The following is a 17,037-nucleotide window of genomic DNA, read 5'->3' on the forward strand; positions in this document are numbered from 1 at the left end:
GGTTTTGGGGTGTTGGCTGCTGGTTTGGTATTGACTGCTTGTAAGGCTCTGGCTGCTGAGGTGTGGTTCTTTGCTTTTGGGGTGTTGGCTGCTGATTTGGTATAGACTGCTTGGGAGGCACTGGCTGCTGAGGTGTGGTTCTTTGCTTTTGAGGTGTTGGCTGCTGGTTTGGTGTTGACTGCTTGTAAGGTTCTGGCTGCTGAGGGGTGGTTCTTTGCTTTTGGGGTGTTGGCTGCTGATTTGGTATTGACTGCTTGGGAGGCACTGGCTGCTGAGGTGTGGTTCTCTGCTTTTGGGGTGTTGGCTGCTGGTTTGGTATTGACTGCTTGTAAGGCTCTGGCTGCTGAGGTGTGGTTCTTTGCTTTTGGGGTGTTGGCTGCTGGTTTGGTATTGACTGCTTGGGAGGCACTGGCTGCTGATGTATGGTTCTATGGTTTTGGGGTGTTGGCTGCTGGTTTGGTATTGACTGCTTGTAAGGCTCTGGCTGCTGAGGTGTGGTTCTCTGCTTTTGGGGTGTTGGCTGCTGGTTTGGTGTTGACTGCTTGTAAGGCTCTGGCTGCTGATGTGTGGTTCTTTGCTTCTGGGGTGTTGGCTGCTGATTTGGTATTGACTGCTTGGGAGGCACTGGCTGCTGAGGTGTGGTTCTTTGCTTTTGGGGGGTTGGCTGCTGGGATGGTGTTGACTGCTTGGAATGCACCGGCTGCTGAGGTATGGTTGTCTGCTTTGGGGGTGTTTGCTGTTGCGATGATGTTGCCGGTTGCTGGGATGGTGCCCGCTGAAGGGATGGCTCACAGTGTTGAGCTGCCATTGCTGGCTTTTGGTACTTAGCAGATTGGAGTGATTGTGCTGAATGCTGGGATGATGTTGCAGGCTGCTGCAATGGTGTTGCTGGATGCTGAGGTGTGGATTGGACCCTGTACATTTTAAGGTCTTTGACGTTTATTTTCCTTCGAAGTAGTTCACCATTCTTCCCCCGCAGCCTGCAGGTTCCTTTTTTGGAGTCGAGCTCTTCAACAGTATATGGGCCAATCCACTGGTCTTCCATTTTGTGTCCCTTTTTTGTTTTCTGCAGCATATTGCGGCGGAGGACAGTATCACCATTCTTAAAAATGCAAGCAAATTTTCCTTTCCTTCTTAAGTACTGTTGTTTTTGCTTTTCTTGAGCAGCTTCAATATTTTGCAGAACTTTTGGGAAAAGCACATCTCTTGTTGCTGACATCTTTCCTACATGCTCCTGCAGAACATCTCAATCCTTTACCAATTCCTCCATTTCTCCCTGATCAACAACCTTCTCTACAAACGTTTCTACCTCAAGAGGCAAACGCGGGTGCCTACCATACATGAGGAAGAATGGGCTGCATTTGGTAGTGTTAGATTTGTTGGTGTTAATTGCAAACAAAGCACCATCCGTGTATTCGTCCCATTCGTCATCCTTTTCATCCATAGTCTTTCTAAGGGTACTGAACAGAAGTGTAAACGTTAGGACACAGGGAAGATTTAAATTAACGGCAAATCAAGGAGTCAAACAAACGTGTTGCACTGGACAAAAGAAAATCAAACTCAGCGAGTAATGTGGTGTATCTATTCCTTGGCCTATTCCAAACAGTTTGGGGTTATTCTTGATCAGGGTTCTACGATTATGAATCGATACAATCCATTTTAATGGTAGCAATCGCATGAATCGGGTAATTTTTGAGACAATATTGCTTGCATTCCATACTTATGAAAGAGGCCCCCTCTAACATAATATGGGAAAAAAAAAACAAGAAAAAAAGCAATTTGTGCTCGTCCACAATAATTACCTTTACAGTTTTTATCTTTAAACGTAATGTGAATCTAATACTCACTTCCTTATTGACTGGTTTGATCTCTCATCTAGGCCGTTAGTCTCAGGATGATATGGTGATGAGATCCTCTGCTGGACTCCAAATGTCGTCATAAGGTGCTCGCACACCTGAAGAAGAGATGCAGTGCATCGACATTAACTTGTTACCTGCTGCACGGATATCGACGAGACTTCGTCTTGACAAACAACACCTCAACCTACCTGGTTCACGAATTCTCTACCCTGGTCTGATATGATGTGAGCTGGGGCTCCATGGCGACAATATGCCTTATAAAGGCCCTTAGCTACGCTTAACGCACTTTTGTCGGGCAGGGGAATGGCCTCGACATACTTGCTAAAGTAGTCTGTCATGGTCAGGAGATAGCGATTTCCCTTGGCAGAAACCATGCCGGCATCAATTAAGTCAATACCGACAAGGTACCAAACTTTTGCCACCACTTTCACGGGGTGAAGCACGTCGTAGCTGTTGCTTTCACAAGTGTTGCGTTGACACCGGTCGCAATTTTTGATCTGTAAAAGAAGTTGACACCATACAAATTCTTTTATTACAATATGTAATTTGGACAGGAAATTATGTTCTGTGAAAGAGCTAGATGGAATTTTGTGCCAGTACTACAGTAGTACTCCTTAGGTTAAAGTTGGCAATACAAGCAGCTTAAGGTCATCCGCATCCGCACTTTGTTGATAGCAAAGCATAGCAAATAAAGGTATATTAACAGTAAAACTTCAATTGAAGGATACTTTGAAGTCATCTTTTTTAAAAGCAGGTGACTGTCCAAGGTTTCTTAATTGGTGCCGTGTCATTTACCCGCTAACTTTCTTTCTCCTTTTTTTTTCGGGGGTAGGGGGGAGGGGGGTAGGTGGCTGGGAAGAGGGGAGGTCGCTTCATTAATGTGGACCTTTTTCTTCCTATTACTAACGTGGGTTCGAATTTGGTCATTTTCTGTGTAAATGTGCCGCGTGATCAACACGTTACACATTGCATCATATTTGGACCTAAGGTAACGCCTAACCGATGGAAAATTACATCAGTTTTGGAGAGACGAGGAATGTTGTTATATTCCGATGCAAAATGGTAGCATTTTTTGAGCTATACGGTAACAGCTGATACAGTAATTTTATTGCCTCAATAACATAGATATCTTGGGTTGCTTGCTCAGTGAGGATTTCCTGCCACAAATTTCCCATGTTTTTTGATTCGTATTCCCCCTCTGCCCCTTGCCCGTTCCCCTTTTCCCCCTTGCCCTTTTCTCCCCTCATACCCATAACGCTTCTAATGTTCCATTCAAAGGCTTGAGAGTTGGCAACTATAGTGTCACACAATAAAGACCTTATTATGCAAGTATCCATCACATGTACTCACCATTTCAACAGTATCCTTATAGTAATCAGGCCAGTAGTAGCGGTCTTTAATCTTTTGGATAGTGTTGTCTCGACCGGCGTGACCGGCAAAACTCGAGGAATGGCATTCGTGAAAAACTCTCAATTTTTCATCTTCTTGGATGACCATGCGCTTAAACGGTGTTCCATTGTTACCCTGGTCAATGTAGAATAGCACTTGGGTCTTTTCATCAAATTCGAATTTCTTTGCGAATCTCCTTAAAACCGACTTTTCTGCTTTGCTTGCGCCTGCTGGGTACTCCTTTGCTCTCAAATATTGAATTATGTTACCGTATCTTCTGGGATCCATCTTGTGAATGTTCACAGTCGAGACAAAATTCCCGCGAAAACGGCTATTGTATGTGATCTAAAGTGTTGCTGGGATTTCGTGACGAAAGCGAGCGGTGCGGCAGACTTAGAAGGGATAGGACAACTGAGTCGGGGATGGAAGCGGAGTAAATAGATCTCAGTTATTTATTTACTGTTGAAATTTTGTTCGATGTTTATTTTTCCGTATTCGTTATTCTTTAATGGAACGGTAAAATTCTTTTTTCCGAATTTTCAAGCGCTAAATATTCCTTATTCCTTTTTTTCTATAAGCTGTTATTCATTGTTCTTTATTCCGTCTCCATCCCCGAAACAGAGATGCCAGGAAAAATCAATTTATTCAAGTACTTAGGCTTTCCACTAAAATACATTCCTAGCGTGCATCAGTATAATTTAATGGCTCAGTATATGTGTATCCCCATGCAATTTGCTATTAACCCAAGAACTAAAAGCCAATTATCGCCAAAACATGCTGGTAGTGTTTACGCTGTGTATACAGCAAGGGATATCAGTGTAACTTCTTCAGTTCTAAAAGGTCATAGAGGGGATACACAAATCACTAATAATTTTATGGCTCAGTGATATGTGTATCCCCTTACACACAGCCGTGGAATTGGCTATTAACCGAAGAAATAAAGGCCAACTGTCGTCCAAACGTGTGCTTATATACAGCTTGGGATTTCTGTGGAGTTTTAACTCTCAGTTCGCTGAACAACTTTCCAAAAGGTCGTACAGGGGATACGGATATCACTAATAATTTTATCTGATTTTATGTCTCAGTGATTGTATCCCCATGCACGTTTGCTATTAACCCAAGAAATACTATATGAACGATATGGTGAATCAAATGGAACCCCGAAAAATCCGAGCCCCAGATCGCATTTGAACCTGTAACCCTAACCCTCCGTGTCGGGTGCTCTAAGCACTGACCTACTGAAGACTCTGTCGTGAGCAAGGGTGAAATGTGGGTATTTTAAGTAGAACTGCATAACGCCATCACATAGTCAAATTTCATCCCCATGCACACAGCCATCATATTTCACGTAACCACATGACTCGTAACTGCATCGCGCAGTCAGATGAAAGCCTCGGCTGTAACACACTTTATCCTTGCTCACCGTAGAGTCTTTAGTAGCTCAGTGGTTATAGCATCCCACTAGATTACGGAGGGTCGATCGTGGGTTCAAATGCCATCTTTTGGTCGGATTTTTTATACACAATATCTTTCATGTAGTATTTCTCCGTTACTCACCCAATAAGAGATAATTATCGTCAAAGGTTGCTGGCGGCGTTTACGCTAGTGTGTTAATATTGTGACAGCTAGGGATTTCCGTGGAGTTTCAAACATTCGTACAGGGGATACACATATCACTAATAATTTTGTCTCAGTGATATGTGTATCCCCACAGCCGTTAAATTTGCTATTATCCCAAGAAATAAAGGAAAATTATCGTCCAAACGTGCTGGTAGTGTTTACGCTGAGCTTATAGCTGTTTATATACAGCAAGGGATATCAGTGGACTTTCAAACTCTGTTATCTGAACTTCTTTCTAAAAGGTCAGTCGTAAAGGGGATACACATATCACTAAGCATTTTATGTCTCAGTGATATGTGTATCCCCATGCACACAGCCGTTAAATTTGCTATTAACCCAAGAAAGAAAATTATCGTCCAAACGTGCTGGTTGTGTTTACGCTGAGTTTATATACAGCAAGGGAAATCAGTGGACTTTCAAACTCTGTTATCTGAACTTCTTTCTAAAAGGTCAGTCGTAAAGGGGATACACATATCACTAAGCATTTTATGTCTCAGTGATATGTGTATCCCCATGCACACAGCCGTTAAATTTGCTATTAACCCAAGAAAGAAAATTATCGTCCAAACGTGCTGGTTGTGTTTACGCTGAGTTTATATACAGCAAGGGAAATCAGTGGACTTTCAAACTCTGTTATTTGAACATCTTTCTAAAAGGTCGTAAAGGAGATACACATATCACTAATTTTTATGTCTCAGGGATATGTGTATCCCCATGCACACAGCCGTTAAATTTGCTATTAACCCAAGAAATAAAACTGAGAAAAGTCGTCCAAACGTGCTGGTAGTGTTTACGCTGAGTTTATATACAGCAAGGGATATCAGTGGACTTTCAAACTCTGTAATCTGAACATCTTTCTAAAAGGTCAGTCGTAAAGGGGATACACATATCACTAAGAATTTTATGTCTCAGTGATATGTGTATCCCCATGCACACAGCCGTTAAATTTGCTATTAACCCAAGAAATAAAACTGAGAAAAGTCGTCCAAACGTGCTGGTAGTGTTTACGCTGAGTTTATATACAGCAAGGGAAATCAGTGGACTTTCAAACTCTGTTATCTGAACATCTTTCTAAAAGGTCAGTCGTAAAGGGGATACACATATCACTAAGAATTTAATGTCTCAGTGATATGTGTATCCCCATGCACACAGCCGTTAAATTTGCTATTAACCCAAGAAATAAAATAAAAGCCATCTGTAGTCCACACGCCGCTGACGTGTTTATAAAGCTAGGGATTTCTTGATTAAAAATTCTTACAAAAGCGTGCAGGGGATACGCATACTGTAAAACTAATTATTTCATGGCACAGTGATATCTGTATCACTGACCTACTAAAATCATAAGTATGGATGCAAAACACAGCAATGATCTCGAACAGTGGAGATAACGCGTTGCAGGAGGGATGACACTCTAAACAGCGCAACACGCAACAGATTTCTAGAACTGATCTCAGCCGTTGCATAACCTCGAAGAGGGTGTACCAGTTTATTTTACTCTGTCCACAGAATTTTTTTGGGATCAAGAACACAATCACAACATCAGCTGAAACGTAAGCCTTTTGAACTAGAGTGCTGGATATATTTCTCAGATCTGTTTGCAATAAAGTTGTTGCACAAGCCACCAAGGGCGCCGCTGCAAATGGTCTTTACTGAAGTAGAGGGGAGGGGGGTGGGGGATACACATATCACTGGCCACCATTTTGAAGGGGATACACATATCACTAGTGATATGTGTGCGGGGATACACATATCACGGGGATACACATATCACTGTGACACCGGCCACCATTTGCTCTGATTGGATGATTGTTTCTTGTCAGCCAATCAGAGAGGAGCAAACGGCAGCCGATAGCACAAGCCGTGCGAACAGATGTAAATTTATTTGACCGGATAATACAAACCGTCCGGATGCAAATTTTTTGGAACGGCTGATGAACAGCAATCTAAATCGATGTGCGATTTAAATTTAATAGCATATAAGCAGAAACTTTTTTTTTTCGTCTTTAGGTCAACCGAATGATGCCTGTAGCGAATATACAACATAACAGGTCGGGGATTCGACTGCCGAGCCATGAAATAGACACACTGATAATAATGTTATTGCTTGTCCTTTGATCGATTGCCGAACTAAACAGGCCTGTTCTTATTTTCGCTTCGAATCTGGCCCTCTGTTTTAGTTTTTTGCCCAGAACGCATGCGAGACAACAAATGCGAAAAACATCCTGGATTTTTCAAATTCTACAACGTTCTCATCCCCGTCTGAAAGCAACTGAAAAATATGGCTCTTCCCGAATTAAATTTAACTACTAAGTAAGGCATAAGAAAAAATTGCTCATTCGTTTCTTAATAGGTGAATAACTTGTGTGTAAATACTGAACATGACGCCTGCAGTTATTCATATTTTCGAACGTCATGACTGCGAAGGAGACTTTTAAATCTGTAGGCCGGAAGTTGAACTTGTTTGAAACATCGCACATCGGATACTTGTTATTGAATTACTTTTTTGTATTTCAAGCGCCTTGAAACTGGCTTTTGCCCTTTTAAATTCCATTCTCGTTTCTTTAAAAGACAGCTAGACCGATGTCAACGAGCTACAGTAGTTTCTTCACCTTTGCTCTGAATTGCTTTAGGTGAGTGATAAGTGAACTGCCATTTACAAGTTTAGCTTTGGGCAAGCGATCAAAATTCAGCCAATCAGTGCGCTCCAGAATAATAAATTTCATTCCTTGCCCAAAGAGGCCTACTGTACTGGACAGTTCACTATTAAAAGTAACGGCCATTGATTTCGTGGTGTGAGAGTACTAAGGCGATTCAGAGCAAAGTTAAAGAAGATGGACTACGAAGCCTTCGGATTTCGATGCAGAAATTGACGGACGCACATCAGCGGTGTTGTCTTGGTCCTTCACTCCGGCGCAATTTATTAGTTTCTTGTGTCTTGAACAATGTGCTGTCTTCAACAGAGTTATCCTACTGTGCATACAGAACGGAATATAAGATAGATGTGGACATAGATGGAGTGAAAAACAAACTTTTGCCTTTTGACCCATCGAAAATAACAGAAAATCAACGGAAGTGAAGAAAACAGGAAATGACAGAAAACGAGCAAGACCAGATGTGGATGCGGTGCAGAAGAAACGATTCAAAACAATGACAACAAGCTTCTTTTACGGTGACGCTAAAATAACAATAACTGATGAATATTTTTTGTCTTAAAAAACTAAAACAGTAGAAAGAACATGAGGAGTTTCGAAGGAGAATAGGATGATGAGAGTGATCATAGTTCATCGTTTGAGAATGACAGTGCATGGTAGTGTTGAAGTTGGGGAGAAGAGTAAGGGGACACCTCATGATGCTTCTTGAAAGCCGTTCTCCTTCTGGCATCCGGGGGGATGGGGAGGGGCTTGTTTAATTTCAATAAAACTTGTCTCTGTGCCAAACAGTTTATTTCAGTGTCTTCTGTTTATTGTTCAGTTTTTGATGTTAGGAGGGAAATTGCCAAGATTTGGGTCTTGGACTCCTTCCCATTTTGCTGAGAAATGTATTCTCATAATGTGACTACAACTTTTAAACAGTTACAAAGTTAAACCTTGGTTTACTATTTGGCACAAATTAAACCTCTCTGCTTTCCTCATGTCGTTCTAACACCAACTAGCCCATTACTTGAACGAGAAAAGCAGGAAGTTTAATCGTACAGTGCACGTATTACAACAAATAAATAAATATCTGGCTAATCCTAATCCCCCTGTCTTGCAATCAGAGATTTAATTCTTAAGGATGCAGCTCAAAGAGGTTGGACCAAAGGAGCTCTGCGGCCAGCTATAGTTGTAGGTGCTCAGCCCCTGAAAACGACATTACCTCGGAGCACAGCACCAAAGCAAGATGAAATAGACTGGGATTTGATTCTTACTGAGCGAGGAAAACCAGAGTGTTCGGAGAAAAACTCATAGAGTAAGATTGAGATCTACTGAAACTCACCCCAGATACCAACTTAAGATGTGATCCAGGGCCTGCAGAGGTGGGAGGTAAGAGCGTTTCCACAGGGCAATCCTTACTACTTACTCTAGACAGTCCATTATTCAAATGTCTTGCCAGTGAGGAATAAACATAATATTATTGATGACCTATTAGACATGTTCATAAAGCTTTGAGTATGCTATCATGCTGCATAATAATACTAATCTATTAACCTGTGCCTTTGTAACTTCACGTTTTATTGAGTCAGAAGATTCTCTTGCACTATTCCTATAGAAACAATAATGAAGCACTTTAAGAGGCTATATATTGTACAAAAAATGAAAGAACAAAGAAGTAAATAACTTTGCTGTGAAATCAGCTTTACTAGGATGTAGCAACTATCATTAAACTGTTTGACACGACTATATTCTACATGTATTTTAAAAATTAAGTACATTGGTGGCAAGGGCAATAGGGGCTTGGATTACCATAACATTAATTTAGTGCATTTGGGAAGATTACAATATTTTTAAGTATATATAGACATAACAATAAAATAATTAAAGTAGCAATAATTTTAATAGTAAAAATAATATCACTACCACTACCACTAAAAATAAAAGCAATAACCTCCTAGCTTCTAGACTAGTAACTGTCATCAAGGGTTTCAATAACTTCTGAAATAGCCGTCCATGATAGCCCATTGAAGGCGGCCGTTTGACAAGTTTATGATAGCATTTTTAGTGAAGATCAAGGCAAACTAGCCGGCGGTGTGAGGCAAAGTAGGCGGCGGTATACCGCCGGTAACCGGCTTCTATTGAAACCCCTGCATAATAATATTGATGACGGCAGAAATGAATGCTAGGCAGCACTATATTAACATGTAATTCTATATAAAGACCAATAGGAATAACAAAGGTATTGCAATGGCAAAGGTGCACTGTTACCTCTCATGTTCTGGATCCTCCCAGCTTTTTTCTTTATTACTGCAGTCACCATTTGTCATCTTCTGGCGTTTCCCATCCTAAGAGTTCAAAGATTGAAGGTAAGATCAAACATAATGAGAATAGAAACACTGATCATTGTTCACTGGTCCTGCAGGTTTACTGTTTGGTGAAGAAAAAACTGTTAATGTTGCATGCCCACATTAATTTCTATGGGCATCATTTCCTGAAAACATCACTTTACTTTTAACTTCTCCAGTAGAAAAACTCCATAAGCCAGGTCTATACCCTATTTTTCTGATATCAATGTATATTTATTAAGGGTAATTTAACCAAGGTTCTGCAAAGTGTCAAAATAACATACATACTTTGACGGAGTTGGTAGCATCATCATTTTGTGATGATGACTCTCCTTGGCCAGTTATGACACCCACAGTGCTATCTTCAGTCTTCTTTCTTTTCAGAGGGCTAAATGAATTAAAGCAATACAAATTTCAATCACATAATTCAACTCCACCAACACAATGCATGAATGAAATGCGATTACCAAAGAGTAAACTGTTCTGGCCTGTATGTATGTAGGCAATTTCAGATCATGTGCTCCAATAAGAGAGATATAACACTGTCAATCACGGGTTTTAGCTTCTAGAATTTAGAACAGCACTGTTCCTCGCTTCTGAGAAAAAGGACTGCTTATAATAATAATAATAATAATAATAATAGTTTAATACTTGTAGTGCGCAAATTCCATTTACATATGATCAAATGCGCATAACACAAATAACGCATTATCACAGTATAACGACTTTTAAGAATCTACAGTAGTTTTTCAAAGAAATGCTGCATGGAGCCAAATCAGGCAAAAAACTTGACAACTTACGATACAATATTTAAGCTTTTCATCACATAATATATATTAGTACTGTAAGGGTCTTGAACCTCACTTATCTCCTCAGCACTACGAGTTGAATGCAAAACATCACATGATGGATAGGACAAGAGTATCGGTTAGCAGGCGATATTCAAAAGGCAATGCAGCCAACAAGCTTGGGGGAGGTTGCTGCGCAGACTTACTGCACCACACAGGAGTGTCCCGTGTTTATTGAAATGCATACAAAAAGGCCCCAACCTCGACTCCAAAGGGAGGGAGGGAGGGAGAGAAAAAACAAAATCGTAAACCACACTAATATATTGAGTGCTAACTGTGCTGAACAACAGAACATAAGTGACCTCTAAATAGTTTTCATATGCTTTTATAGCTAGACAAATGTCCGCTGGCATAGCCAGTCGGAAGAGCTGGACTATGAGAGGAGTGTTACATGTGTCAAGTCTTAGCCACGAATAGAACTTTGAAAAAAGCGCTAATGCCGTGGATCATACTAGCCTGCTAGTGACAACAAAGCCGTGAAGTTTGAAGCAAGAATACAATAAATCCTTAGTGTTTGCTGACCTTGGCAACTAGACAGCACAAATGCTACACGGAAAACAGAGCCGCCACAAAAGGGTTACAGATAACATTGTCACGATCTATTAACTACATGACAGTGAAATTGCCTTTAAGTCTAAGCATTTTAAAACAGTTTGCTTTCAATAACTGTGTGACTCGCATGTTGACATATTGTACAAAATTGTACCGTAATAACTTCTTAAAATCTTTATACATATACGTGTGTGTTACAAAAGTGTCAATAAGGAATAGTGCTTAAAGGATGCTTAAAACAACTCAACAGGTTCACAGTTTTTTGCTATGTGTCATGGTGTACCACAATGAAGAATACTAATGAAGCAAACAAAGAATAACCACATACTTTTTAGCAAACATTTCTTTAATACTAGGCTGCTTTTTGCTCTCCTTTGGTGAAATAGCTTTATTCTGTTAAAATGTGAAAAAAGAGTTAATTCAATCAAGCAATCAGCCTCTCTATTGAAGGCCTGCAAGCACAACCAATGTCATATTTTTTTCAATCTTTTATCATTTCCTTAAGTTGCAGCCAATTTCAAGTGATAAAAGAAATTAATGGTGCATGAATTGGGGAAGAAATAAATTATTGTTGCATGTTACACACCAGAGCTTACAGAATCAGGATGCAAGCAGCTGGTGAAATAATGTTTTACCTTGATTTGTTGTATTCCATTCACTCTGTGTGTATAACTTGACAAAAATTCTTTGCTTTGATCCAGAAAAATAACGAAACTTATCGGAGAGATTTGCTTACATATATAGGTACACAGCTCTTCAGTCAGTGAGCTTGTTCTCCACACACATACATGTACATGAAGAAAAACAGCAATCAAATATATATTAACTCACCTTATTTCCCCTTGGAGGAGACTCTTTGTTTGTGTGCAAAGGTGATGTTCGAAAATCTAAAGCAAAATATACTTTACTTAATATTAAACTAATGCAGTTTTGATGCTGGCCCAAAGATTTTAAGGGACAATCAATAAGAATTTTGGCAGCTATCAAAGACTCAAATGCCACATACAGTATCTAGACACCTTAGCTCTTTTCTTGAACAGTACATTTTTCAGAGGTAAACAATTAAGGAGCTACGACTGTACCTTGTAAGCATACTTTAATAGGCTGCAAACATGGACTTTTTTCATTGCACTCTGAAGATGATGGCTCAACTGCTCCATCAGAAATATTACAATCACTTGAGTTGTTGTGTGATGTTCCAGGACCTGACTCTGCTGACACACTTTGCCTTTCAAATGAACTGTTGGTTTCAACCATTTCATTATGCACAATGGAGCTGTCTCTAACATTTATGTCCACAGCTGTTTCCATTGGCTCTTCAGCCACTGTCAGATCGTCGCTATCCTTATTACCAGTAACAACTGGAGATGATGGTTTTGCATCACAGCCATTGCTTGATCTGTGCCCAATCTCTGAGAGAACTTCCTTAAGAAGACTAATGAACTGCTCCTGCAAAAAATGTTTTGGATCATGTATCTTATCGGGTACCCCAATCAACATATCGACCAACTATCAACTGAGAGTCCGCCACCAGTCTACCGATAGAGACCATCGATCGTCAATCATTGTAAATCCGATACATTAGAGACATTTCACCTTCATGTTATGGACGCCTGATTGACTTCCTGCCATTAGTCAACCGATATATTGGCCAGAACTCGATCAACATATAGACTGATATATCGGTCAATACGTCAATCTTTAATTGATAGACCCTCAACTGATACATGTACATGTACGTTGGTGGGTTGTAGAATAAGAGCCGACCGCTGGTGTACCGAGGGGCGTTACTAAACACAGGAATGTAACGGAACGGAACGGAATATACTAGAATAAACCAGAATATGCCGGAACAAGGCAAAATGACACCGGAATGAACAAGAATGGTACCGGAATATACCGAAATGAGCCGGAATGACTCCGGAATGACACACAAATAAAGCGGAATATACCGGAATATGCCGGAACAAGGCGAAATGACTCTGGAATAAACACCAGAATAAGACTGAATAAACAAGAATGGTACCAAAATATATTTGTATAACGGAACGAGGCGGAATGACAACAGAATAAGGCAGAATAAACCAGAAGGACACCAGAATCAAGATGATTAGCGTGGACCGGAATGACAAGGAACAAAAAGTAATCTTTTATCATTCTAGACTGTGAATGAATAAGTGTTGCAGAATAGAGAGACTGACAGAAAAAAGAAACAGTTTACAGTAAAGGAGAAGTAACAAGGCTTTGAACGAAGATTGATCGATCGATCTTTTTTCTGTGCTTCTGACTTCTTTCTTCAAATAAGGAAACACTGCGTTCAGGTCTGATGGCATTATTGCTAACATCAGGAAGAGAAAAAGAGTCTTCCGGCCGTTTGAACGAATCTATTTCCAAATATCTCCATCACGTGTGGGTCATGGGAAGAAAGCAAGCAGCAACAGTAATTAGTTTGTGGTTCACTGAACTTGATTGTGATTGGTCAATACACAATTGGCCTGTCAGAATGAAATAAAAATGTTCACGGGTTTTCTGACTCACACAGAGATCCATAGACAAAAACAATTAGAATAACATTCTATTTCTCTTGCTACTGTATTTGTTCACGAAAAAAAATGTTACTTCCACAACAAATAATTATTCATTTTCTCGTGATCGAAGTGTTCCAAATGTTACAAAAGGCAAAAACACATGCAATTCCCTTAGGGAATTATGGGTCACAACAAAAGCTGACTGAAACAATGGAAAATCGGTCGTTGCTAACTAAAACACAAAATGTTGGCATTTTCAGGTTCATTCCGGTATATTCCACTTTATTTGGGTGTCATTCCTCCTCATTCCAGTGTCATTCTGGTGTCATTCCGGCTTGTTTCGGTATATTCCAGTACCATTCTTGTTCATTTTGTTTCATTCCGGTGTTATTCCACCTCATTCCCGCGTATTCCGGTTTATTCCGGTATATTCCATTCCATTCCGTTCCGTTCCGTTCCTGTGTTTAGTAACGCCCGTGTACCGAGACCATCAACCATCAATCAATCCACCCACACATAACCAACATTTCACCATCATATTTCAGATGCTTGATCCACTTACCGATAGATATCTGTAATCTATAAGTTGATGTTCGTTGATTAGTCTTTATTATATGGCTTGTGTTTGTAGCCGATATAACGCGCGCTCTGATTGGCTAATTGTGACTGAATTGTAGGGCATTATTCTCCCGTAAAGCCCACGGGCCGATTACGGGCTTGCAAAAACAAAGCAAAAGGTAATTAAAAAACCATATAATAAACTACTTACTAACCGAGCTAGCTCGACCTGTACTGGGGAATATTGGCTCTCAGTCGTTTTTGTACAGACCTCGCTGCGCTCGGTCCGTACTGCCACGACCTCGGGCCAATATTCCCCAGTACAGCCCTCGTGCTCGGTTAGTAAGAAGTTATTATTGGCTGACTCTTGCTTGATCGACTGATACAGGACCGATATTTGGCCGATCTGTCACCAGCACTTGACCGATAAGCAGCTAGCGACACGATCATGATCAATGCATTGGCCATCATCAGTGGAAGCTCAACCTATATATGAAATGGCTTGCGGTTGCTAGTCGATCGACATGTCGGCTCTCCATGATACCATCGTTTCTTACTGCTAGTTGGGTCGCAAATAAACAAAATACTATTGTAGTCGTTGCAATTCGTAAAAGGACAAGATTAGAATGACTACATTATGTCATATTTCGAGTGATTTTTCAAAGCTTACCTCTGTGAATTTGTCTGCTTTAAAATCATCTTCTATTTCTTGAATTCTGGAAATCAAAGTGGGAAGGATCATTATCTTAATTATTGTAACTGAAATCAAAAATTCTGAAATAACGTTTATCATAATTTTCTTTCTGAAATACAGTTATCTCGAAAGTGATCATCTTATGTACAAGAAGAATACAAGTACTTCTTGAGCTTACCTTTCTTGGAGGGAATTTGCCAGAAGCGACTTCATCAATTTACACTTTTTCCGTAGATAGCCCTGTGCATAAAATATCTCGTTGTGAGCGAAGCAAATAATTATATTGACATCAACAACGGTATATAAACTTATCTTTGCAGAAGACGTTTACGAATAACAGAAATCAAAAGATTCAGATTGATAGGATACAAAGAACGCATATGAGCACTGATTATATCAAGCCCACGCACCATGGCATCACTCGGCAATGCACCTTATACCGCTTAGTTCATGCAAAGATCGAATGATTTAGTAATCGTCAATTACCTTTTCAGTGATATCACCGTCCTTATATTCTTCCTCAAGCTCTGATAACCTGCAAGAACTCAGAGAATAAGTATCTTACTTCAATACATTGACGGATCGAAGGATTGTGAAAAACTAGCTACAGACGCAGATCAAGATAGCCATTTGCTCGACCTATATACAGGATTATCTAAAAAAAAATCATTGCTCGTTCAGGCGATTGCACTCAAATCGAAAAATCTCACCTTTCTGAGATACCTGAAGGAAATTCCTCTTTCAAATGTACCATTTTCTTAGTAAGTAGAGAAGGTACACGGAATACAAAACACTACTTGATTCGAGGGTTTACTTAAATATGGTTACCCTGTGTTCTCAATTTCGCGCCAAAATTTATCCACACCAGGGTGTAATTCCTAACCTGGGAGGTCACCTGGGAGGTCACCTGGGAGATCTCGTGCCGAGAGTCTTCTTCTCTTGGATTGAGACAACTGCAACCACCTTCTTCTGCCTTCCTTTTCGGGAAAGGGACGGGGAGGATAATTTTTGTGGTTTTTCCTGAAAGCGATGTTTTCTTTTGGGTCTTTTCATCGAACTAAAGTAACACCCAGCAGACACCCCAAGTTCTAAGATACTGAACCTACTATCCTTCCCCACTCTCCTCCCCCAGGAATGGCGCTCTGCCCAGATTGCTTGCTTCTCGATACAAACCGAACCAAGATGGCGGGAAGATTGAGGTTAATTTGAAAATGAATTGAAGAATTTATTTGAATCCACCTTTTCCTGGCATGGGTTCCCAGAGCCAGACTGATTCTAGTCAATTAACGTCTCTCATTGTATCCTTTTCAAATAATCGATTTGAATCATGCATCGTGCATCAAGCTCAATTTTGTCTAAGTTTATTAGTGTCGTTTAATAAACGAGGCGATAATAAGATGGTCAGTTCGTAGCATGAGGTAAGTGTGTGCTTATTGACAATCTTACTCTTCCATGATATGCATGCCTGCACTACTCAGTGAAAACGGTCAGGTTCAGCACTAATTCACGTAAAATCTCATTCGAAACAAATATGCATATAAGTCAATTATGTGATGTACCAGCTATTGTTTACCACAAACCTGGAGTTAAGAGGATTTGGGACCATTTTCTCCTTGACTGACAATGTCTTTATTCAAGAAATCATTTGGTGAGGCAGTGGATACCAAGGAAAAGCTAGGTACGCATGGCTTATATTAGTCTAATGCAGGGAGTCTGGGTGTATACGTAGTTGTGTGAGTTAGCACCTCAATTTTCTTCTTTCTTGACACTTAAAATACTCCACTGCTTGGTGTGCAAAAAAGGAAAATTCCCAACCCGGGACTCCCTTTAATAGTGACCAAAACATTGTGTTCTAAAGAATTAATGATTTTTTATTGAAGAATGATTCCCTTGAATATTAATTTAAGAGATATTTTGTCCACTGTTGGATGAGGCTAAATCGCGTGGGTGGGTGGGTCGTGGGTAGGTGGGTCGTGGGTGGTGGGTCGTGTTTGTTTGAAGATAAAAAAAA

The 17,037-nt window shown here is 40.2% G+C and overlaps 1 protein-coding gene, 1 long non-coding RNA gene and 1 pseudogene across 6 annotated transcripts in view; 2 read left to right on the forward strand and 1 right to left on the reverse strand.

Annotated features, from left to right (window-relative positions):
* The window catches only part of LOC138038095 (uncharacterized), a 7,189-nt gene extending 4,619 nt beyond the window's left edge, over positions 1-2,570 (forward strand). The window contains exon 2 of the long non-coding RNA XR_011130185.1: positions 1,880-2,570. This is a non-coding gene — a long non-coding RNA (uncharacterized lncRNA). The remainder of the gene's footprint in view (positions 1-1,879) is intronic.
* Positions 1-15,846, reverse strand: part of LOC138037471 (DNA (cytosine-5)-methyltransferase PliMCI-like) — a 28,852-nt pseudogene extending 13,006 nt beyond the window's left edge.
* A 339-nt stretch (positions 15,847-16,185) lies between these two features.
* The window catches only part of LOC138026209 (FIGNL1-interacting regulator of recombination and mitosis-like), a 32,593-nt gene continuing 31,741 nt past the window's right edge, over positions 16,186-17,037 (forward strand). For 4 of the 5 annotated variants that reach the window (XM_068873445.1, XM_068873460.1, XM_068873468.1 and 1 more), the window contains exons 1-2: positions 16,197-16,324; positions 16,665-16,704. In XM_068873445.1, the coding sequence (XP_068729546.1) occupies positions 16,277-16,324; positions 16,665-16,704 (88 nt within the window). In that variant the 5' untranslated portion in view covers positions 16,197-16,276. Of the gene's footprint in view, positions 16,325-16,664; positions 16,705-17,037 lie in introns of all 5 variants that reach the window. The other variant, XM_068873453.1, reaches the window with a different exon arrangement.

The sequence above is a fragment of the Montipora capricornis genome, chromosome 2 (genome assembly GCF_036669925.1).
Source record: "Montipora capricornis isolate CH-2021 chromosome 2, ASM3666992v2, whole genome shotgun sequence".
Classification (NCBI taxonomy): Eukaryota; Metazoa; Cnidaria; class Anthozoa; order Scleractinia; family Acroporidae; genus Montipora; species Montipora capricornis.